General features: G+C 43.9%; 1 protein-coding gene across 3 annotated transcripts in view; it reads right to left on the bottom strand.

Moving 5' to 3' along the window:
• Nucleotides 1–813: 813 nt before the first annotated feature.
• Nucleotides 814–25,124, bottom strand: part of LOC311297859 (interferon alpha/beta receptor 1b-like) — a 26,343-nt gene continuing 2,032 nt past the window's right edge. The window contains exons 1-8 of one of the 3 annotated variants that reach the window (XM_084420335.1): nt 23,997–24,286; nt 14,125–14,260; nt 10,373–10,563; nt 10,131–10,291; nt 4,039–4,186; nt 3,459–3,493; nt 3,327–3,425; nt 814–1,358 (exon numbers count right to left, since the gene is read on the bottom strand). In XM_084420335.1, coding sequence (XP_084276461.1) covers nt 1,026–1,358; nt 3,327–3,425; nt 3,459–3,493; nt 4,039–4,186; nt 10,131–10,291; nt 10,373–10,563; nt 14,125–14,260; nt 23,997–24,096 — 1,203 coding nt within the window. In that variant the 5' untranslated portion in view covers nt 24,097–24,286 and the 3' untranslated portion in view covers nt 814–1,025. Of the gene's footprint in view, nt 1,359–3,326; nt 3,494–4,038; nt 4,187–10,130; nt 10,292–10,372; nt 10,564–14,124; nt 14,261–23,996; nt 24,322–25,124 lie in introns of those variants that run through there. The other 2 variants (XM_084420334.1, XM_084420336.1) reach the window with 2 other exon arrangements.

The following is a 25,124-nucleotide window of genomic DNA, read 5'->3' as shown; positions in this document are numbered from 1 at the left end:
TTGAAGCTCCGCCCTGTGTGCCGGGAAAATTACACCACCCCTTTAAAATTCTCCACAATTTCGAACTGGTTGAGCCTCAAGGGAAATTGGCTCGTTTACCAAGATTAGTTTTGTGCACATAATTATTTTGTCTTTGCAAAATTAATTTATAATTGGCTGAAGTGACACCAAGTTTCAAGGGCCTTAGTGTGAGCCAGATGGCAACATCATGTGGAGAGTTAGTTTTTGTCCAGTAGGCCAACTAAGACCATATCAATCATAGCAAGAGTTTCTAATCCAGAGGACTAAACCTATATTAACATCAAGATCAACAAGCCTTTTTATGAGAATACGTGTCTTCACTGAAGTAACTGTATTAGGCAGGGTCAGTACAGCATCATCTGTTACTCTTATAATCAAACTGAAGTGGATCTGACCTCGAGGGCACAGTTGAAATTACATGATCAGCCAAAACTTGCTTCTTAGTTTTGCAGTGTACATGTGTCCAGAAGAAACTGGAACAGCCTTGAAAAACTCCTTTTAATTGAGGAGTCTTGAAGACGACGGGCTTTAAACCATCAGGTCTTGCTTAACCTCAGTTTACCAAGGCTTGCGATAACCTCAGCTTTATTAAGAACTATTGTTGTGAGGTTCTCCACGTGCTGTAGAGCCTCAAGCTGTTATTATAATTACAAACAAATGCAGTAAGAGTAAAAATAGACAGTTGAATGAATAAATCCTTCCTGGAGTAAATATGCATGTAAACAACAGGAACAGGGTTTTAACAAACACTTCCTAGTGACAGAATCTGAAGAAGAACAAGGAGACTGCACATGATAGAGACTATTTTAATCTGACTTTGAGTGGAGATGAGTGTGAAGCTAACGAATGGATGAATAAAGATTCTATAAGAATCATAAAGAATCTGCATGCTTAAATACAGAAATGAAAATATGGCTGAAATGACAAACACACAAAGGTTTCACATGTACAATAAGATGATTTGAATGGAGAAAAACAAGTCTAAGTCATGTCTGTTTGAGTTGTTAAGCGCACATCTCCAGCATCCCATCATGCATCTCTTTCCTGTGCTGCGTGTCTGTCTTGCATCTGTGGTCAGTGTGTGTGCCGGTGTGTGTGTCGGTGTGTGTGTCGTGTCGTGTGAAGCTGAACTGCCGGAGACTGGAGTCCTCCTCTGTTGAGTTGAAGCCGGAGTCTCCGCTACCGTGCCGGCTGGGAACGCTGGTGTCCTGATCCTCAGGGATGGAGATCTGGATGTCCGGGACTGTGTCCGTCTCAGCATTGATCATGTCCAGCTGATCCCACACAGAACCGGAGCATGGAGGAGGCAGAAGATGTGGCGTCTCCGACAACCAAAGCTGGAAACACACAGAGAGAACATGTTTTATTCCAGAGCAAGACTAATACTCTTAGATGGTCTATTCATTAGATGGTCTAACAGTCCTTCATCAGATGGTCTAACAGTCCTTCATTAGATGGTCTAATAATCCTTCATTAGATGGTCTAACAGTAAGAAGTTGTAAGGCGGGTGCCAGCAAGTCTGGGCTATCCCTCGAGAAAACAAAAGGCTCTCCTGAGAATTAACATTTGAACTCTCTCTTGTATATGTAACAGCAACATCCGAGACTTTTACACACCTCACTTTTACAGTCTCACCATCTCCCCCTTCTCCTCACCTAAAACTCACTGAAAACCTAAATGTGTACATAAAGTAACTATACTTGTTTGGTATCTTTTAAGGTGTCTCAGTGCACCTGGTAAAATGGTCTTATTCTCCCAGCCATAATGAAAAGCTAAAAGAAGTTATAAAATATGAGAAATGTGGTGTGCCCCTTAAAGGCGTTCCCTCCCCCAGATCCTCCATTCAAACTACCTCCTGCGTGTAAAACAAGAACCCATTCATTTACAAATTCTGACCTCACAGTTGTGAACCCCTCAATAGGGGACCAAAATCTAATTATAATGACAGACACCACCATTTGGTAAGCATATTGAATTATCTGGGTTTTTAAGGAAAATGGGCAAAAGGTTTGGAGAGTCTGTAGGTAGACTTCCCACACTATTGCTGTGTGTAGTTTTTCGTTGCCAGGTAAATATTTCTATAATTAAATTTTTTATAAATTTAGCAGCATTATCTCATTTATCATAAGAAACATACGAGCTTTATCTTGATTCTGAACTTTGAATAAAAATATGAACAGCGATTATATTAAACAATGTTTAATATTGGTAACATATGATAAGCCTCATTGGTGATATATTTGACATATGGAGAGAGTTGTGGAAGGCCTATACTTCATGTTAAACATAAATATATAGCAGCAAAGACAACGTCGGCAGTGTTGACGGCAAAATAGGCTACAGAATAATTCGTTCTGTATTGAGAGGTGCAATATTTGAAAATCGATAATATTTCTTTAAATTACATTTAGGCTATATTGTATTTATGTCAAAACTTTCAAACATCAAAATGTCATTTATTAATATGTATTCGTGTCAAAATGACATAGAAACATCTTTTCCTATTCTATTTTGCCTGGGAACACTTGAAAAATAGGCGTCGGTTCTATTTCTAACATGCACGCGTTTTCCGCTTGTCTCGAGCTGCGCCCAGACGCGTGTGTCATGCAGGCAGTTAACATGGGAGCCGGACACGACACGCAGCCAGTGTGTCGCCGGCCTTACAAATCTGGAACGCAGTCATTCTTAGAAGTATCGATACTAATAAATTAAGCAATCGTGACGTTTTTCATTTCCGATTTACTTTTGAAGTATCGGTGCAACAGAGCAAGGTAGGCAACGTACTTCCATATGTCACTCCTCGCGTCATCTTTTTCTACGAGTCGTGGACCACTTGTGCTCGCACATGCAGCCATCTCGCTGTAGTGTTTTGTCACATGACACTGGCAGGTTCTTTGCTGCGTGCGTCAGGAAAAAAACACAGACGTCCATAGGGAGGCGGTTTTTTTTTTTTTTTTTTTTTTTTAAGTATCGATACTGATAAATTTAGGTGTCGTGACGTTTTTAATTTCCGAGTATCGCGATACTTTTGAAGTATCGGTACACCGTGCAACACTACTCCTGTATTATGTATATTTTGTCATATTGACAAGTTAGAACAGGTAACTGTAGTAAAAATGTGCTTAATTTAATTATGATTCAACAGAAATGCTTCTCTGCAAACACTGTCTTTTGTCTTAATTCCTGGAGAAATCTGATGACAAACAGTTAATCAATGCATAACAACTAACTGACACATCTTTAATCAAAGGTCATTGAAACCTTGTGATATCATAGCATGTAACAAAGAGTATAAATGTTTTTACCTCCTGAATGTGAGGCGGGAGTTGAACATTTGGGTAGAAGATGCTCTTGAAGGACTTAAACACCTTGTAAAAGCTAAACCACACCAGCAGCCCCAGCAGCCCCAGCAGGACGCACACCCCCAGCGACGACAGGAAGTACAGAAATATCTGCCAGTGCGGAATCAGTCCTGAAATCACACACAGCATTCAATCTCTACACGTCTCACACTCATTCATCTGGGCTGGACTAGCCATGACATCTGAAGCATAGATTCTGCCTTATGTAACATGATGATCCATAAATGGTAGGTTATAAATGTCATAGATATTGTTGAATAACCATATAAATGATGTAGCTTAAGAGAATTACATTTATTAAATGAATCATGTTTCTCAGAATGGCAGCCTTTACTGGGTAAAGGTGCTGTGAGGGGTAAGTTGTGTCACTGGATCACCATATTTAGTTTTCACTTCTATGGCTGTATGTTTAAGAAACATTTGAGTGTGGGTTGTTCATTAACCTTTTATTGAACCAAGAGGTTAACATGACACGTGACTCATAAATGACACATGAAATATCTTATCAGACATGAAGAGTTATTAACAACATATGACTCTTGTTGATTTCACTGGAAAGCAAACTGAACTTAGCGTGTGTGTGTGTGTGTGTGTGAGTGAGTGAGTGAGTGAGTGAGTGAGTGAGTGAGTGAGTGAGTGTGATGGATCTGCTGACCTTCAGTGCTTGTGCAGTGTATGTCACTGAAGACGCTTGTCTTGTTGTAGAAGTCATAGCGACTCTGAACTCTGACACAGTACCCCGTCCATCGGTCCAGCTCAGACAGCGTCACCACATTATTCTGCGTCTTCAAGACTTCAGCCTTCTGCACAGGCACAAGAAGAGAGGGAATGGGTTAGCTATAGCGGGAACGCTATACTTCACTCAACAGTAACATTATTATCATTTTTAATATTATTATTATTGGTGGATTAATGGTCCAAAAATCCAGTGACATCCACATATTCAGACTTCTGGACCTCAGTGTTTGTGGAAATAGTTTTAAAGTACTTTAAGAGAGAAGAATCTGGATACAGATTAGAAACCAACATCTCTTTAAAGAACGTGGTCATCATGCTCTTAAAAGCACTTCTGTATTCCTTCAGTCTCAGACATGATGCTGACATCAGAGATTCTACTAGTCCACACTAGATGCCACTTTCGGACACTAAGGCTGCATTTACACAGCAAGTCTTAATGCACAGTTCCGATCTTTTGGCCTGACTGTTTACATTAACTTTAGACAGGACTGGTATCCGATATCTGTTTACATTAATTCCCGCCCAAAATGACTTTCGCTGATCTTTTTACTACGCACATGGTAGACCCTGGTTTTGAATGGCCGTGCTATTAAAATTATTTATATAATTCATGTCGGGTGGTCATGATTATTTTCCAGCATGGACAAGATAACAGCTGTTGTGACTCATGAATGTTTTGCAGCGCAAAATCTGACGGAACAGATAGTCCGGAGAATTCTGTGAAATAAAGTATCCCTGTAATATACTTTTTTATGAATTAGAATGAATTATTTATTTATTTATTTATTTATACAGGTGAGTTGACTGAGAATGAGTTCTCATTTACAGCAACGACCTGTGTAGGTCACAATGAAAAAAAGAGAAATACAGCCAGAAATGCAATTTACAGTAAAACAAGCTAAATAAATTAAAAGCAATTAAAAGGAAAGCAAAAACAATCACAGGATACAAACACAATCAGTAATAAAATGATCCTTAAGCAGACGTCTAAAATGCCGTAAAGGCATCAGATCATCCAGTTTAAAAGTACATTGTAATTCATTCCAAGTGTGAGGGGCAGAAAAACTAAAAAGCAGATCTACCCAATTCAGAGGAGATCTTTGGGATCTGTAGTAATAGCCATCTAATAACCAGACCTTCTAACAGCTAAAAGTGAATTAATATAAGATGGTAGTTTGTGCAAAAGAGCTTTGTACACAAAAAGTGCAAAATGCATTTCTCTACGAGATTTTAAGGGCAGCCAATTTACTTTCTGATAAAGTGTGCAATGATGGGTACTAAACTTGTCCCCTGTAATAAAACGAATGGCACTATGATATACAGCATCGAGAGGTTTTAGAACAGAAGCAGAGGCATGCATATAGATTGTGTCTCCATAATCAATGATAGGTAAAAAAGTGGATTCAACAATTTGTTTTCTATTATTTAGAGTCAAACAAGATTTGTTTCTATAAAAGAAACCCATTCCAACTCTTAGTTTCTTTACCAGCTCATCAACATGCGTTTTAAAGGAGAGCCCGTCATCAATCCAGATCCCCAAATATTTATAAACATGAACACGGTCAATAGAGGCACCATCCAATGTGCAAAAACATAAATCATCACCTATTTTCTGTTGTCTATTTGAAAAAAGCATATACTTGGTTTTGCCTACGTTAACTACCAGGTTCAATTCAACAAAGACCTTCTGTATAGCTGTAAAGGCAGATTGTAGCTCAAAATGGGCCTGGTCAGCTGTAGGGGCAATAGCATAAATAACCGTATCATCAGCATAGAGGTGGAGTTGATAATTTTTTATAGCTGAACCAATATTATTGAAATAAATAGAAAAAAGAACTGGACCTAAAATCGATCCCTGTGGGACGCCCTTCAAAAGCTCAAGAAAACCTGATTTGACACCATCAGTGGAAACACACTGTGTACTATTTGTCAGATAATTTTCAAACCATCTGCAGGCCGCCAAGTCTAGTCCAATTGATGACAGCCTATTTAGAAGTAATGGATGATCCACAGTGTCGAAAGCCTTAGATAGATCTATAAACAGGGCTGCACAATGCTTCTTTTTATCCATACCACTTATAATGTCATCCAGTACCCGAGTAACAGCGGAGGTGGTGCTATGACCAGGTCTGAAACCTGACTGATATGTTTTCAAAATGCAATGTTCGTCTAAAAAGGAGCGCAACTGCAGATTTACTATTTTCTCAAATATTTTCACAAGACATGAAAGCCTTGAAATGGGTCTATAATTGTTTAAATCTCTGGGATCACCACATTTAAAAAGTGGACGTACCAGGGCCGTCTTCCAAACCTTAGGAATTATTCCTGTTAACAAGGATAAGTTAAAAATGTGGGCAAGTTAGAGAAATTAACCAGAGACAGAGAGAGAGAGTGCATGAGTGAGTAACCTAATAGTGAAGCTTGTTGGTTTAATTACAGTGAAGTTATCACCTCATTGCTGAGAAATATAATGTAGGTTTCAGTAGTGAAGCTGTATTATTTATAAAAGTCACAGGCAGAGGTTGAGAACCAGCTCCTGAATGTTTCTGTGTTTGCGCAATTTCTTTTCTTTACAAAGATAAATATAAAGTTCCCACCTCAATAAAAAGCTGTGAGCGAGCGTATACAGGCACGTCTGCCTCATAATACAACATTAAACAGCTTTATTTGTGAATTAACGTGTCGTCCTCATCTTATGGTGGCTTGAATTTAAAGGGGAATCGGATATGCATGTTTAGACGTAGGTCGGATGTCCAGATATCAGATATGTATCTGATTTAAAATCACTAGAGAACCCCAGGTAGGTGTGTTTGATCAGAGTTGATCTCTGCAGGACCACTAGAGAACCCCAGGCAGGTGTGTTTGATCAGGACTGATCTCTGCAGGGCCACTAGAGAACCCCAGGCAGGTGTGTTTGATCAGGGCTGATCTCTGCAGGGCCACTAGAGAACCCCAGGCAGGTGTGTTTGATCAGGACTGATCTCTGCAGGACCACTAGAGAACCCCAGGCAGGTGTGTTTGATCAGGGCTGATCTCTGCAGGACCACTAGAGAACCCCAGGCAGGTGTGTTTGATCAGGACTGATCTCTGCAGGACCACTAGAGAACCCCAGGCAGGTGTGTTTGATCAGGGCTGATCTCTGCAGGACCCCTAGAGAACCCCAGGCAGGTGTGTTTGATCAGGGCTGATCTCTGCAGGACCCCTAGAGAACCCCAGGCAGGTGTGTTTGATCAGGACTGATCTCTGCAGGACCACTAGAGAACCCCAGGCAGGTGTGTTTGATCAGGGCTGATCTCTGCAGGACCACTAGAGAACCCCAGGCAGGTATGTTTGATCAGGACTGATCTCTGCAGGACCACTAGAGAACCCCAGGCAGGTGTGTTTGATCAGGGCTGATCTCTGCAGGGCCACTAGAGAACCCCAGGCAGGTGTGTTTGATCAGGGCTGATCTCTGCAGGACCACTAGAGAACCCCAGGCAGGTGTGTTTGATCAGGACTGATCTCTGCAGGACCACTAGAGAACCCCAGGCACGTGTGTTTGATCAGGGCTGATCTCTGCAGGGCCACTAGAGAACCCCAGGCAGGTGTGTTTGATCAGGGCTGATCTCTGCAGGACCACTAGAGAACCCCAGGCAGGTGTGTTTGATCAGGACTGATCTCTGCAGGACCACTAGAGAACCCCAGGCAGGTGTGTTTGATCAGGACTGATCTCTGCAGGACCACTAGAGAACCCCAGGCAGGTGTGTTTGATCAGGGTTGATCTCTGCAGGACCACTAGAGAACCCCAGGCAGGTGTGTTTGATCAGGACTGATCTCTGCAGGACCACTAGAGAACCCCAGACAGGTGTGTTTGATCAGGACTGATCTCTGCAGGACCACTAGAGAACCCCAGGCAGGTGTGTTTGATCAGGGCTGATCTCTGCAGGATCACTAGAGAACCCCAGGCAGGTGTGTTTGATCAGGACTGATCTGTGCAGGGCCACTAGAGAACCCCAGGCAGGTGTGTTTGATCAGGGCTGATCTCTGCAGGGCCACTAGAGAACCCCAGGCAGGTGTGTTTGATCAGGACTGATCTCTGCAGGACCACTAGAGAACCCCAGGCAGGTGTGTTTGATCAGGGCTGATCTCTGCAGGACCACTAGAGAACCCCAGGCAGGTGAGTTTGATCAGGACTGATCTCTGCAGGGCCACTTGAGAACCCCAGGCAGGTGTGTTTGATCAGGGCTGATCTCTGCAGGGCCACTAGAGAACCCCAGGCAGGTGTGTTTGATCAGGACTGATCTCTGCAGGACCACTAGAGAACCCCAGGCAGGTGTGTTTGATCAGGGCTGATCTCTGCAGGACCACTAGAGAACCCCAGGCAGGTGTGTTTGATCAGGGCTGATCTCTGCAGGACCACTAGAGAACCCCAGGCAGGTGAGTTTGATCAGGACTGATCTCTGCAGGGCCACTAGAGAACCCCAGGCAGGTGTGTTTGATCAGGGCTGATCTCTGCAGGGCCACTAGAGAACCCCAGGCAGGTGTGTTTGATCAGGACTGATCTCTGCAGGGCCACTTGAGAACCCCAGGCAGGTGTGTTTGATCAGGACTGATCTCTGCAGGACCACTAGAGAACCCCAGGCAGGTGTGTTTGATCAGGGCTGATCTCTGCAGGACCACTAGAGAACCCCAGGCAGGTGAGTTTGATCAGGACTGATCTCTGCAGGGCCACTTGAGAACCCCAGGCAGGTGTGTTTGATCAGGGCTGATCTCTGCAGGACCACTAGAGAACCCCAGGCAGGTGAGTTTGATCAGGACTGATCTCTGCAGGGCCACTTGAGAACCCCAGGCAGGTGTGTTTGATCAGGACTGATCTCTGCAGGGCCACTAGAGAACCCCAGGCAGGTGTGTTTGATCAGGGCTGATCTCTGCAGGGCCACTAGAGAACCCCAGGCAGGTGTGTTTGATCAGGACTGATCTCTGCAGGACCACTAGAGAACTCCAGGCAGGTGTGTTTGATCAGGGCTGATCTCTGCAGGGCCATTAGAGAACCCCAGGCAGGTGTGTTTGATCAGGGCTGATCTCTGCAGGACCACTAGAGAACTCCAGGCAGGTGTGTTTGATCAGAGCTTGTAACGCTCAGCCTAGGTTATAGGTGATAATACACAAAAAACTTTACGGCCTTGACCCTTCTTTAAAGTTATGTTTGAATGTTTATCAAAAAAGAATTCTTGGAGAACATCAATTTGGTTTAAACCCAAAGTGTATTTACAATAAGAAAAAAACACCAAGCTGTACCAAGAAATATATATACACATCTCATATAAAGAAAAACAAGAAACAAATTGTAATATAAGCGGAGGAATTGTCCGTATTAGTCCCGTACCATGTACTGTAAGTGTGTGTGTGTGTGTGTGTGTGGACCTCTGCAGGACCACTAGAGAACCCCAGGCAGGTGTGTTTGATCAGGGCTGCTCTCTGCAGGACCACTAGAGACCACTAGAGAACCCCAGGCAGGTGTGTTTGATCAGGGCTGATCTCTGCAGGACCACTAGAGAACCCCAGGCAGGTGTGTTTGATCAGGGCTGATCTCTGCAGGACCACTAGAGAACCCCAGGCAGGTGTGTTTGATCAGGGCTAATCTCTGCAGGACCCCTAGAGAACCCCAGGCAGGTGTGTTTGATCAGGGTTGATCTCTGCAGGACCCCTAGAGAACCCCAGGCAGGTGTGTTTGATCAGGACTGATCTCTGCAGGACCACTAGAGAACCCCAGGCAGGTGTGTTTGATCAGGGCTGATCTCTGCAGGACCCCTAGAGAACCCCAGGCAGGTGTGTTTGATCAGGGTTGATCTCTGCAGGACCCCTAGAGAACCCCAGGCAGGTGTGTTTGATCAGGGCTGATCTCTGCAGGACCACTAGAGAACCCCAGGCCAGTGTGTTTGATCACCTGCAGGACAGGGGCCCTCGAGGGCCAGAGTTGAGGACCGCTGATCTATGCAGTGCAACTGCTGGTCATTAGCGCACAGATACCTGATAGTCTTCGGGACGCTTCCAGTAGTGGATGTGGTACTGCATGTCGTGGACCAGCGTCTTCATGGACTCGTTGGTGCTGCTCAGAGGGTCAGCAATGACGATTTCCAGATCTCCTTTAACAGAGGTCAGCTTCACACTGGACGGAGGACCTAGATCAGCTACAGAGGAGAGGGACAGAGCTGTGGTCACACCGCAGAATCAAGAGCCAAGGCCAGATTACAACAGACCATTTTAATCACCGTCTTTATCTGGGCAGAAGGTGATGTTGGTCCAGTTGGAGAACTGCTGTGCCGTGTTGGCCCGCACACGCAGGAGATATATGCCCCAGTAACTCAGTTCAGCATCAGTGAAATCACAGCGCCGCTCCAGAACATCCGTGCACACGGTCCTCCAGTTCTGCTTGTGAGGCGGCTTACGGGAATCAGCTGCCCTGTTGGAGGAAAGACCACGAGTGACTCGATTCATCATTTCACGAGTTCACACTTACATATAATTTGAAGGGGTAAAGTTTAATGCGTATTTGGCGTGCTGTCCGGAGGGAGGGCTCCGAGCTCGGAGTTCGGCCCAAACCCAGAGTACTCCCCCCGTATGTAAGTGTTTAGGACTAGAAGTGTGGAGATGGGGTGGTGGAGGGATGCTGCAAAACTGTCAATGGAATGAGGTGAGACTGCTGAGTATATATACACCTCTTACCATTGATTGCTGAGTGCTCTCCACTTGTGTTAATTATCTGAATGTGCTCCTCCCGAACCTTGTTAATAAAACATCATGTGAAGTACAGCAGTCACTGACCCTGGACAGAGGGTTTCTACATGATGTCTGAGGGAAACTGCTGGATGTCTCCCATTTGGAGTTTATTTATTAAAGGTCCCGTTCTACGTGATCCCATGTTTCAAACTTTAGTTAGTGTGTAATGTTGATGTTAGAGTATAAATAATATCTGTAAAATTATAAAGCTCAAAGTTCAATGCCAAGCGAGATATTTTATTTAACAGAAGTTGACAACATAAAACGGCTCGATTGGACTACACCCCTCTACTTCCTTCATTAGTGACATCACCAGAACCGTGTTTAGACTAACCTCCGCCCACAGGAATGCTCCCTCAACTCTACTGGCTACTTGCGCACTTCTTATAACTTAGCCTACTGTGTTTACTCAGCTCTTACGGTGATTTTCTGAAGTAAAACTGACGCTTCATCTTTTGTGTGATGTACAATAAACTTTATTAAACTCATCAGTACATGTTTGACCATCATTCGGACCTGGTCCGAAACAGCAGACTTGTAGGCTGTTAATAAATAATGGATACATACAAGCAGATGACAATACGTTATAATAACCGTAATTAAACTACTAAACCATACCTGTTTCAACTCTATACAGCACTCTGACTCTGTAGGCATTATTGTCCGACTCGAAATGAACGCCGTTACTGAGAGTTTCTGATATTGTCATCATTCCGTGAGATGAAATTGTCCTGACAGACTGAGCGCGAGCTCATGAAGCTCCGCCCCCTGGGTCGTCCAGCAGCAGCTCATTTGCATTTAAAGGGCACACACTGAAACAGCTCGTTTTTCTGAGCCCCAAAAAATGTCAATTTAAACATGCTGTAAAAAATGATCTGTTGGGTATTTTGAGCTCAAACTTCACATACACACTCTGGGGACGTCAGAGACTTATTTTACATCTTGTGAAAAGGGGCATAATACGGGACCTTTAAAGCAGTAACATGCATAGGTGTGATTGGCAAAGGACAAAAAAGCAGGAAAATATACGGCGCACCTACCATGTTTCTCGTTTCTCGTTGTGCAGCTGCTCTAGAGGCAGTATTTTCTAACCATGTCGGGGGAGTTTTATGCGTATGCTTTTTAGAATAATGTCACTTGCCAGGTCATGTAAGGGGTAGACTACAGAATTTATTCAACTTGTCAAAACGAAAATAGGAACTCCACTATGTCTCTCTTTACATTTATTTTGTCCCGTTGTCAGCTTCAGCTAAGAAAAGAAATAGTTCGCCCCACACGTCCAAAATTCTTAGCACACTTTAGATAACCTTCCGCAACGAGTGAAGGCTCTTTGGTGGAGCTCTGCTTTGAAGGAAGTTCCATCGTGACAAATGAATGGACTACTTGCGGAGTGACATGAAGACATGAATCAGAGGCACAAAAAACTTTGACAGCAGTGAGCAGTCATTATGTTTAGCAATACCCGAACCGTGCTTTGCGCACGACCCGCAAAAAAAATAAAAATTTGCATGATTTACGAGAGCATTATTTTCAGGTCGGAAAAGCCGGATTTCCGGATTTATCCAGAAGGATCACACCCCTGAAAATGTCATGGCTTGGACGTCCATCCCAAGGTTTACTTGCTTCTGTGTCTGTCTGTATTCTTCTATATATTTACTTACAATATACAGTATAATGCTTTAGAATTCATTTTCATTGGCTGGATGACGTTTGTTCCCATGAACTTTTGCCTATGCTTTGCATAGATTTGGCGAAACATTCCAAGCACAATTCAGCACATTTCTCACTTAATTCTTACTATTATGATGCAAAAATGACACAAATAATAATTTCAGAAAAATAATTCTATATTACACATCAAGGTAGTATTTGTTGTACTGCCTTTAATTTAATTTATAGAAATAGGCCTAAGTCACATTGAGAAGACCAAGAATAAAACAAAACATCTGGACAGATTACGATAATGAGAATTGTTTTACGACTGTAAAAGCATGTTGTGAATTCTGGTTCGCCAGTGTTTAAGAGCGACGAACGCATTGTGGCGGAAAGAGCGCGTCTACGGTTATTAAAGCCTTCATGGCAAGCACAGTCAAGTTCACTTGAGCATTCGCAGCATTTTGTGCCATTGTAAGTTGTAATATGTTTATTTATATCTGATTAATCTAATATAGGATGCGTTTGATTGAGTTAATGAACGATGCAGTAAAGCACTTAATTGTACCAGTGATCATCTTCATCTTTAGCGTGCGCAGCTCAAACAGCATTGCACATTTATAACTTGGGACTGTCATATACATGCCATTATAATTAAAACACTACTGTAATAAAACGTTGTGAATTCTCCGGGTTTAGTTGCTGTGTTTCAGCGTGTTGTTGTGGGAATAGTGCATCCAGAACAGGGATTACACGTTCTGACCAGCACAGTCAAGTTTGCTTGTGCATTCACGTGATTTTGTGCAGATATAAATCATAATATTAAGTTTATGTAATATAAATATCTGATTAATCTCACATAGGATGTGTTTCATTGATTTAAACAACACGCAAGTAAAGTTCTTCAGTTTCAGTTGTTAACATTGTTAATGTTAGTTAAAATATTTGTGTTCATGTTAGTTCACAGTGCATTAACTAATGTTAACAGATACAACTTTGGATCTTAAAAATGTCTTAGAAAATGTTGAGCTTAACATTAACTAAGATTAATAAATGCTGTAGAAGTATTGTTCATTCATGCTGACTAATGGTAACAAAATGAAACCTTATTATGAAGTGTTACCATTTTTTAATAAAGAAATTTGGCCATAGGAGTGTAAAATTAATTTGAAAAGTTAAGGAATCTTACAATGGTTCAAAGTAGGCTACTGTATTGTATATGTTTGATTTATGTTGAAGTGTTTGGGACATGGCTTTTAATGGTGAGCTTTCTGTTTTTGTATTCAGGGTATCAATATATAAAAATTTGAATTTAGATTTATCGGCCAATATATCGGTTATCAGCTTTCAAATGTAAAGAAATAACGGTTATCTGTATCGGCAAAAATTTTCATATCTGTGCATCCCTAGTCAATATATACAAATATTTTTATACTACAGGACATGAACCTCAAATCTCTCACAAGAATCTATTATGACCTGTCCAGCCTGTGTAATTATTTTTCATTTTGTTATCTGTAATTAGAAGATTGGCTCAATAATCTAAATAAACATGATGTTATGGATGAAAGCAGAGATATAGTGTTCTTACGAGAGATACTGTGCAGTGAAGGTGATCGTCCCGTTGATGGCGCAGTGCTGATCGTCAGCCCAGTCCCAGCGCAGAACATACTGTGTGTTGAGACTCTGAACAAAGAGATTCTGAGGAGGGCTCCAATCTGCAAGAGCTGGGAGACACACACACACACACATAATCAAACACGTTTATTTAAGTTCGCATACAGGTTTTCACACGTCACATAGTACTTTTACAGTGTAAAAGTATAACGCTACCTATAACACCTGATGTACTCGTTACATCATAAGAATGGCATGTCTGTCATAAGAATGTTAGTCTTTGTTTATATTCCGAGTCAGTCGGACCCAGCCAGTATCCAGACCAGATGGTGGACCTGCGCCTAGACACGACCACAACACATGATGTAGTCAGACGGATCCGGGCCGTATCCAGACCAGATGGAGGACCTGCGCCTAGACACGACCACAAAACATGATGTAGTCAGATGGATCCGGGCCATATCCGGACCAGATGGAGGACCTGCGCCTAGACACGACCACAACACATGATGTAGTCAGACGGATCCGGGCCGTATCCAGACCAGATGGAGGACCTGCGCCTAGACACGACCACAAAACATGATGTAGTCAGATGGATCCGGGCCATATCCGGACCAGATGGTGGACCTGCGCCTAGACACGACCACAAAACATGATGTAGTCAGATGGATCCGGGCCATATCCGGACCAGATGGTGGACCTGCGCCTAGACACGACCACAAAACATGATGTAGTCAGATGGATCCGGGCCGTATCCAGACCAGATGGAGGACCTGCGCCTAGACACGACCACAAAACATGATGTAGTCAGATGGATCCGGGCCATATCCGGACCAGATGGTGGACCTGCGCCTAGACACGACCACAAAACATGATGTAGTCAGATGGATCCGGGCCATATCCGGACCAGATGGTGGACCTGCGCCTAGACACGACCACAAAACATGATGTAGTCAGACGGATCCGGGCCGTATCCAGACCAGATGGAGGACCTGCGCCTAGACACGACCACAACACATGATGTAGTCAGCCGGATCCGGGCCATATCCAGACCAGATGGAGGACCTGCGCCTAGACACGACCACAACACATGATGTAGTCAGACGGATCCGGGCCATATCCAGACCAGATGGTGGACCTGCGCCTAGACACGACCACAAAACATGATGTAGTCAGATGGATCCGGGCCATATCCAGACCAGATGGAGGACCTGCAACTAGACACGACCACAAAACATGATGTAGTCAGACGTATCCGGGCCATATCCAGACCAGATGGAGGACCTGCGCCTAGACACGACCACAAAACATGATGTAGTCAACCGGATCCGGGCCATATCCAGACCAGATGGAGGACCTGCGCCTAGACACGACCACAACACATGATGTAGTCAGCCGGATCCGGGCCATATCCAGACCAGATGGAGGACCTGCGCCTAGACACGACCACAACACATGATGTAGTCAGACGGATCCGGGCCATATCCAGACCAGATGGTGGACCTGCGCCTAGACACGACCACAAAACATGATGTAGTCAGATGGATCCGGGCCATATCCAGACCAGATGGAGGACCTGCAACTAGACACGACCACAAAACATGATGTAGTCAGACGTATCCGGGCCATATCCAGACCAGATGGAGGACCTGCGCCTAGACACGACCACAAAACATGATGTAGTCAGACGGATCCGGGCCATATCCAGACCAGATGGAGGACCTGCGCCTAGACACGACCACAACACATGATGTAGTCAGACGGATCCGGGCCGTATCCAGATCAGATGGAGGACCTGCGCCTAGACACGACCACAACACATGATGTAGTCAGCCGGATCCGGGCCATATCCAGACCAGATGGAGGACCTGCGCCTAGACACGACCACAACACATGATGTAGTCAGCCGGATCCGGGCCATATCCAGACCAGATGGAGGACCTGCAACTAGACACGACCACAAAACATGATGTAGTCAGACGTATCCGGGCCATATCCAGACCAGATGGAGGACCTGCGCCTAGACACGACCACAAAACATGATGTAGTCAGACGGATCCGGGCCGTATCCAGACCAGATGGAGGACCTGCGCCTAGACACGACCACAACACATGATGTAGTCAGACGGATCCGGGCCGTATCCAGACCAGATGGAGGACCTGCGCCTAGACACGACCACAACACATGATGTAGTCAGCCGGATCCGGGCCGTATCCAGACCAGATGGAGGACCTGCAACTAGACACGACCACAACACATGATGTAGTCAGACGGATCCGGGCCGTATCCAGACCAGATGGAGGACCTGCGCCTAGACACGACCACAACACATGATGTAGTCAGCCGGATCCGGGCCGTATCCAGATCAGATGGAGGACCTGCGCCTAGACACGACCACAACGCATGATGTAGTCAGCCGGATCCAGGCCGTATCCAGACCCGATGGAGGACCTGCGCCTAGACACGACCACAACACATGATGTAGTCAGCCGGATCCGGGCCATATCCAGACCAGATGGTGGACCTGTGCATAGACACGACCACAACACATGATGTAGTCAGCCGGATCCGGGCCGTATCCAGATCAGATGGAGGACCTGCGCCTAGACACGACCACAACGCATGATGTAGTCAGCCGGATCCAGGCCGTATCCAGACCCGATGGAGGACCTGCGCCTAGACACGACCACAACACATGATGTAGTCAGCCGGATCCGGGCCATATCCAGACCAGATGGTGGACCTGTGCATAGACACGACCACAACACATGATGTAGTCAGCCGGATCCGGGCCGTATCCAGATCAGATGGAGGACCTGCGCCTAGACACGACCACAACACATGATGTAGTCAGCCGGATCCGGGCCGTATCCAGATCAGATGGTGGACCTGCGCCTAGACACGACCACAACACATCCCTGAAGTGTCAGCAGAGATTGTGTCATCTAGACACTCCCCTGTGAAGGCCTCATCGACACGATAGCCATCGGCACCGATCCTCAACAAACCCGTCTCCATACCGCACACACACACACACACACACACACACACACACACAGTCAGTGCTGTGAAGAGCTCAAACACACTGAAGCTGGAGGATTTCTGGATTAACTGCTCAGGACACACAAGAAAATCATGAACAACCATCACAAAAGTCACAAAGCAATGAGAAAAGCACTAGTCAATCCAGACATTAGTTTGTCTTGTGGACTTCATGTTCACTGATTAATATTTAGCCGATTTTGCCAGGTGTGTGTAAACTGTGTTTTTCTGCATCATAAATGAGCATCTGAAACAGTGGCCAGCATATCCTCTGAAACACAGCAATGCATTACCGAAAGAGTGCAGAGTTCACTCATAAAGCCAGATAGATCTTTAGTGTGTTCTTTATGTTGGGCTCATCCGTTGCTCAGAAACACTGATGGTCACAGACACACAGATCTGCCAGTAATCTCAGTGTCACACAGCAAAGAGTTTTTACTTTTATGAACTTCCCATTTAAACTTACACCATTATTTACTCATTCAGAACGCGCACGAAAGCAAGAGGCGGGACTTATCGCGTGAACATCCAATCATAGCGCAGTGCCTCCGATCATGTGACTTTCCCCCATTCCTTCTCAATTACCCACAATGCACTCAGAGGAAAGAGAGCCACTGGTGTCACTGTACAGGCACTTAGAAAAGCCAATCATTTATGCAGTTATTAATGTCATATTTCTTAGTGTTTGCCTCATTTCTCATTCAGTTGTTTTAGGCACTGCCTCTCTGTCTCCTCAGATGAACATCTAGAAACCTTCTACATACTCTTGCTTCTTAGACTCGTTCCCGAGATTATCCGTAACGGGTTTATCCTGTAATGGGAAGGATTGGAGAGAATGTGTGAGAAGAGGCGGAGCCAGGGTGGGTTTAGGGGCGGGGCCAGTGCGGGTCTAGGGCCAGGGTGGGTCTAGGGGCAGAGCCAGAGGGGGGTCCAGGGGCGGAGCCAGAGGGGGGGGGGGGGGGGTCTAGGGGTGGAGCCAGAGGGGGGTATAGGGGCGGAGCCAGAGGGGTGTATAGGGGTAGAGCCAGAGGGGGGTATAGGGGTGGAGCCAGAGGGGGGTCTAGGGGTGGAGCCAGAGGGGGGTCTAGGGGTGGAGCCAGAAGGGGGTCCAGGGGTAGAGCCAGAGGGGGTATAGGGGTAGAGCCAGAGGGGGGTATAGGGGTAGAGCCAGAGGGGGGTATGGGGTGGAGCCAGAGGGGGGTCCAGGGGCATAGCCAGAGGGGGGTATAGGGGTAGAGCCAGAGGGGGGTATAGGGGTGGAGCCAGAGGGGGGTCTAGGGGCAGAGCCAGAGGGGGGTCTAGGGGCAGAGCCAGAGGGGGGTCTAGGGGCAGAGCCAGAGGGGGGTATAGGGGCAGAGCCAGAGGGGGGTCTAGGGGCAGAGCCAGAGGGGGGTCTAGGGGCAGAGCCAGAGGGGGGTATAGGGGCAGAGCCAGAGGGGGGGTCTAGGGGCAGAGCCAGAGGGGGGTATAGGGGCAGAGCCAGAGGGGGGTCTAGGGACAGAGCCAGAGGGGGGTATTGAATTGAATTGATTGAGCTGCTCAAGAGCGGCTGCTCGAGCTCTGATGACGACACAGCTGTTCCACGATTCGCTGGATTCACCACATGACAACGATCACGTGTGTTTCGTGTTTATTCGAACACCTTTAGTTCTTCTAAAGCTCACAAATCAGTTTTTTATAACAGTAAACACTCTTTTCATGTAGTTGCTATGTTATATTGTGTCATGTTTATCAAATTAAAACTGATTAAAAAACGTAGACTCTACTTCATTGATAGTAGCTTATGTTGAACTTTATTCTTGTTCAAACAGATGCTGTATGAAGCAGTACATAAAGTAGAAAGGGGTCACTTGCGCTTCAGCCTGGTTGGTGCTCACGGAACAGGACGCAAAAATCAAAAGAGGAAACCCAAGGTCTAGCTAGGACCAAGGAACAGAACCGGAGCACACAACGTTTTAAATAATTTATTATTGGTACAAAACGACTAACGTTTCGACGCCCATGCGTCTTCTTCAGAGTCAAACAGTCAATGGCATTACATAAAGTATTGAATGACAATGTCTCTGAAACATCTGTGTATTATTTGCATTTATTTCACTTCAGCTGTGGTAAAGTATGCAAACACCTGTTTTCACCGAGTTTCAAAACTGCAAGAACAATGTAAGTGTCTACAATGCATGCACACAGTTGAGTTTAATGATTTAGCTTGGCTTCTTTAACTATGCAGTTAAACTAAATGTACAAGCAAACTTTGTTCGAAGCTGAAATAACCCACAACAGTGAAATAAGATTGCATGATTTAGGCCTAACTGTCAATCAGATGCACGTAAAAGTGTAGAAACATTTTCGGTAAAAAAAAAAAAAAAAAAAAAAACATTTAATTTAACATGTTAAACCGTACCCTGCTTTATTGTTTTACTGGCACTTTTTTATTCATACTATTTTAATCCATCATTTCTTTAATTAGACCTCTCACTTGCCCTTCTTAAAAAAACATTCAAATGATCTTACGTGGACTTTTCAAAATTAGCAATAAAACGATGCTCTTGGCAACAGGGAGTGCTAGTATTTTAGCTTAGCATAGTGTCAAACACGACAATTTATGAGATTAATATCATGTTTTGCTCCAAAATCATGTTGCTTATTAGGGATGGGTCACAATTTTTGAATATTCGATTAGATGTTTTAATTATAGAATATGGAATAGGTTGTGCGATTATTGTCTAAAAAAAATCCCTATGTTTTCGGTGCTGATGCGGTGGTGACGCGTTCATGTAACCAGAGGGTGACGCTGCCAATAACACACCTAAAAGCTGTCAATCAACTCTCAGACAACAGAAGGAACACATTGTCTCACACCAGAGCATGTGAGCGGAGTGGGGATATTTCCTCCAGAGCGGAGAGAGACTTTATGAAGAATGCCCTTTGTGTCATGCTGGTTCGAAAATATGTGAAATAAGAAGGGCTGTTAATTTGTAGTTGTTCATTTAAGCCATTAGTTGACTAATCACATATTTATATTAATTTAATTACTTAATACTGGAGAGACTAAACCATAATGAGCGTTTAAGTAATAAGCCTGTTTCCGCACTCAAGCGCACATGAAGTTTGCCACAAAGCCGGCAAAAGTAAAGATTATGAATGTGTCAAATATAGCAAAGAGACATTTTAATTGTTTATTAATCAACTGGTGTTTTCTGTGTCAGTGTCGGCTGCAAAGATGAAGTTGACAATGCTGACTCGCAGTCTTCGGAGTATTGTGAACGTGCCTATAGAAAGAAATGCACATGTTTTGTTTAAAAGTAGACATTTCAAGCTTTCCATAAATATATTTCTCAGCTCTGTGAGGCAAGTAGCCTATACGCTGAGTTTCGGTTCATTTATGAGACGAGCTCCAGTTCACGCGCTGGTGCCTCCACGTCCTGATTTTAGTGGTTGCTGTGGTCAGATGAAACACAAAAAGGGCTTTTTGGCAGCAAACCCAGCAGATGTGTTTGGAGCAAACAGGGATGAAGAGTCCCCCATGCCTACGGTTAAATACACTGCTGGATCTTATATGTTGTGGCCCATTTATTTGCTGGAGGTCCTGGACATCTTGTTCAGAAACATGGCATTATGGATTCTAGCAAATACAAACAGATCAAAAATCTAAACCTGACGGCCTCTGCTAGAAATCTTATAATGGGCCGTGGTTGGATCTTCCATCAGGACAACGGTCCAAAACAAACATCAAAATCAACACAAAAATGGGTCACTGAGCACAAAATGAAGCTTCTGCCGTGACCGTCCCAGTCCCCTGACCTGAGCCCTATAGGAGAGGAGTGGCTGAACTGAAGAGGAGAAGCACCAGCATGAACTTGTGAATCTGCAGGATCTGGAGAGATTATGTATGGAGGAATGGTCTCTGATCTCTGGTCAGTTATTCTCCAAACTCATCAGGCATTATAGGAGAAGACTCAGATCTGTTATCTTGGCAAAAGGAGGTTGCAGAAAGTATTTAATAACAGGGAGCCAATAATTATGGCCAGCGTCTTTTGGAGAAAAGCATTTATTTTATAATATGATTTACCCCCCACTTTCAATTCTTTTACTTCAATGAAAGGTTAGATTTTTGTGAATTTTTTGAATGAAAGATCAAAAGGATAAACAATGCAGATTTATTTTTTACAGCCATTTTTTATCATATTTACCAGGGGTGCCATCAATTTTGACCATGACTCTATATGTCCAAGAAACTGGTAATGTCATTCTCTGTAGTAGTGCTATCGTGGCAAAGACTAATAATCTGTTTGCTTGTAAAATATTCCCTGAATGAAATTAAATGGAATGTATTGGCAGTGGACATGTAAAGGAAGGTAGATGTAAATATATGTTATACAAAAATTCTCTCAATATTTTTTGTCAAGAAAATCTAACAATAATTCATATAGACTTAAATGCATAGGCCTACTTGACAGAAAATATTAGATTAGATTAGATTAGATTCAACTTTATTGTCATTACACAAGTACAGGTACAAGGCAACGAAATGCAGTTTAGGTCTAACCAGAAGTGCAATAGCAGCAAGTGCAGGATATACAGTGGTTCCATAAGTGCAGAACATGGATATGTACTGAATAAATATAGAGTTGAATACTATTATAAACAAAAATTTACAGATAGATTGTCCTATGAATATAATATACAGATAACTATTACTGTGAACAGAGTTTACAGCTAGATATGTACTGAATATAATAATATACAGATGGCTATTACTATAAACAGAATGTTTACAGATAGATATGTACTGAATATAATATACAGATGGCTGTTACTATAAACAGAATTTTACAGATAGATATGTACTATGAATATATATTCTGAAAATGAAAATATGAAAATATGACTTATTGTGTTTGATTCAGTGTATATGTGCATATTATGAGTATATATGTTGTTATTTGACATTATATTAAATGTTGTTATTTGCTAGTATGGAACGTTATGCTGTGTTGGAATTTTATTTTATTTTATTTTATTTTTTTGGGTGATTTGGCGAGCAGTTTCCGAACGCCACACTGCCCACCCTGTTTAATGAAGGCCCACCCACTTTAACATTTCTGGCCTCGCCCCTCTGTGAAAGAGTTCCTCCGGTGCGAAAGCCCTTATTTTATACCTCTAAAGAACGACATTTCCCCTGAGATACACATATTTACAAAGATTATGAAAAATGTAAAAAAATAAATTACATTTCAACATTTATAACATGCTTACACTTAACAACAACTTTTTATACGATATACATCCACTTTTATCTGAAGGCGAGTAGATTTCCCACTATAGGTGATCATGTTGTTTTTAAATGCTAAAGATTGTAGCCTATGAAGAAAAGTCACCAGATCCAAATATTCACACACACCCTTTCAACATGAAACCAAGACATGAGCCCTACACTTTCCCCCAGGAGACAGAAAGCTTGTGTGTTTCTGTCACAGGCCGGGGCGGGCCACCGGGCCTTTACGCACCGCCCCTATGAACCGTACCACCTCGAGGAGCTAACAGAGTACACCACCAGGCAAGACAATCAGATAGAATGTACAAAGTTCATCTTTATTGAATTAAAAATATCTCTTAAAATAACGTGTCACTCAATCAACTTCCTCTTCTTTTCAGAATCCTGGCCTCTTCCCTCTTCAGTGGAAACGTACACAAAGGTAAATACGGGACTAGGGAATCCTCTTTGAACTGTATCGTGGTGAATAGGCAGATAACTAGTCCTCTTCAAGACAGATCGGAACAACACGGGGCGGATGACTCACGTCTTCACCGGATCGGCTCCAGGCCGGACAATGGTAAGTGCACAAGTAATGTCTCCTCTTCAAGGCAGGCCAAGACAGCGGGTGAGGGATAACTCACGTCTTTGACGAATCGGCCCCAGACCAAACAATGGTAGGTGCACAGGTAATGGCTCTTCTTTAAGGCAGGCAAGAACAGCGAGAGAGAAATGGCTCACGTCTTCCAAGACAGCGGGTGAGGGATAACTCACGTCTTTGACAAATCGGCCCCAGACCGAACAATGGTAGGTGCACAGGTAATGGCTCCTCTTCGAGGCAGGCCAGGACAGCGAGAGAGGAATGGCTCACGGCTCTGTATAACACACACTCAACGAACACTGGTTAGTAGGGCCCAACGCCCCTCGAGTGAGGCGATCCAGCAGGTCAAAGGCCCGAACAAAGGCAGGACTTTACTCCCCACACTCATGTATTCAGCAAAGCACTCACAAACTTCACACGTGCAAATATCCACCATAAGCACTGCAATCCACACACTCACAGTGAACTAGGGCCTTTGCTCGTAGCTCCAACCGGGTTCCTTGTCTTCAATGGGACTATAACTCGGGGGCAGCCGGGAAGATGGATGACCACAAACAGTACTGGCTTGGGGGGGGGATCAGAACCACATGATGTTTAGTCCTCGAGCACACAATCATCAAAACGGCTCTTACGTGCAGGGGCTGAATCCTCATCTTTGATGTATTAGGACTCAAGGTCAACATGAAAGGTGGACAACGGCAAACATGACTGGTTTTGAGAGATCAGAACATCATAATGTTAGTTATAAGCAAACCATCATCGGACTGGTGCATTCATGCAGGAACAAAATCTTCAGCTTCGAGGAGATGAACAACAACAAACATACTGGCTTTGAGAGATTAGACCATCAGAGTGTTTAGTTTCCCACCAGCAATCATCCGACCATCACATACATGTAGGAATAAAGAACTTTGAAGATCAATATAAAGGGTAAGCGTGGTACTTAACTTGTTCCAAAAAAATAGCATGTGCACATCCAGTCTTCATTCTCCGAAAGTCCTTTTACAAAATCAATTTTTCCTTCGATCAACAGCCTGCGAAAATCCATCTCTGCCCCACTTCCTCTCTCACTCTCGCACTGGTTTCTCCCACGGCTTACTTCCCCTCTTCGCGATCTCTCTCTTTCACACTGATTTCTCCCTCTGTGTACTTCCCACTTTCCTTCACCCCAAAGTATCTTTTTATAATCCGCATCTCAGATACGTGTCCCAATCGCCACCCTCTCATCGCGCATCTGACCCTCATTTCCTCGTCTAATCCTCTGGGACAACTGGAACTGGTACTGCTCCGGCGGGGAAACATCCTCCAAAACAAAAGTTCCGCTTGCCTCTAGTCACCCCGTGACATTTCTGTCAGTATTACTCAACCTCATGCGGGTCCGAAACCCATAAGACCTTCGTTCATCTTCGGAACTCAAGATATGTTTGATGAAACCCGAGAGCTTTCTGTTCCTCCACAGACTGCGACGACCACTTTCAAGACCCAGAAAATTAGTAAATACATCGTTAAAATAGTCCATGTGACTACAGTGGTTCAACCTTAATGCTATGAAGTGACGAGAATACTTTTTGTGCGCAAAATTTTTGGGGGGGATTTCTCTGATCTACATATGTGCAATTTAGGACTTTTGAAGGCCAAAAAATTATAAGAAATAGGCTAGCTTTAAAACCTTGTCATTAGATTATTTGCCAATACCTGCTTTCTCCTCATCTTCATATTTCTGTTTCTCTCAGTCTTCTTATCCTGGCCTATTTCTTCCCCTCCTAAAGCTGAACCTAGTCTTTTCATTTCCGTCTGTGTCAGTGACGAAAGTAAACATAGGCTCAACTGATATTTATACGTTTTATGAATCATTTTCTTAGACAAGTTAATTCACTCAAGGCTACCAGGAAAGCTGTAGCCCAAGTCAGTACTGCCATTAGGAACCTTCTGCAAGCTTTGGAATTTGAAAACGTCTGTTTCAAATTGTTTCATTAAATAATACCAATTATAGACTACGTTTACCGCAGCTGGTGGAATTGGCAGACGTTCTCTTAAACACCGTGCGCTGTGGAAACCCGTCAAAGCATTCTCAGG

The sequence above is a fragment of the Rutilus rutilus genome (genome assembly GCF_951802725.1).
Source record: "Rutilus rutilus genome assembly, chromosome: 10".
Lineage (NCBI taxonomy): Eukaryota > Metazoa > Chordata > Actinopteri > Cypriniformes > Leuciscidae > Rutilus > Rutilus rutilus.
The sequence above is the reverse complement of the archived record's forward strand: the minus strand, read 5'-3'. Positions and strand labels throughout refer to the sequence as shown.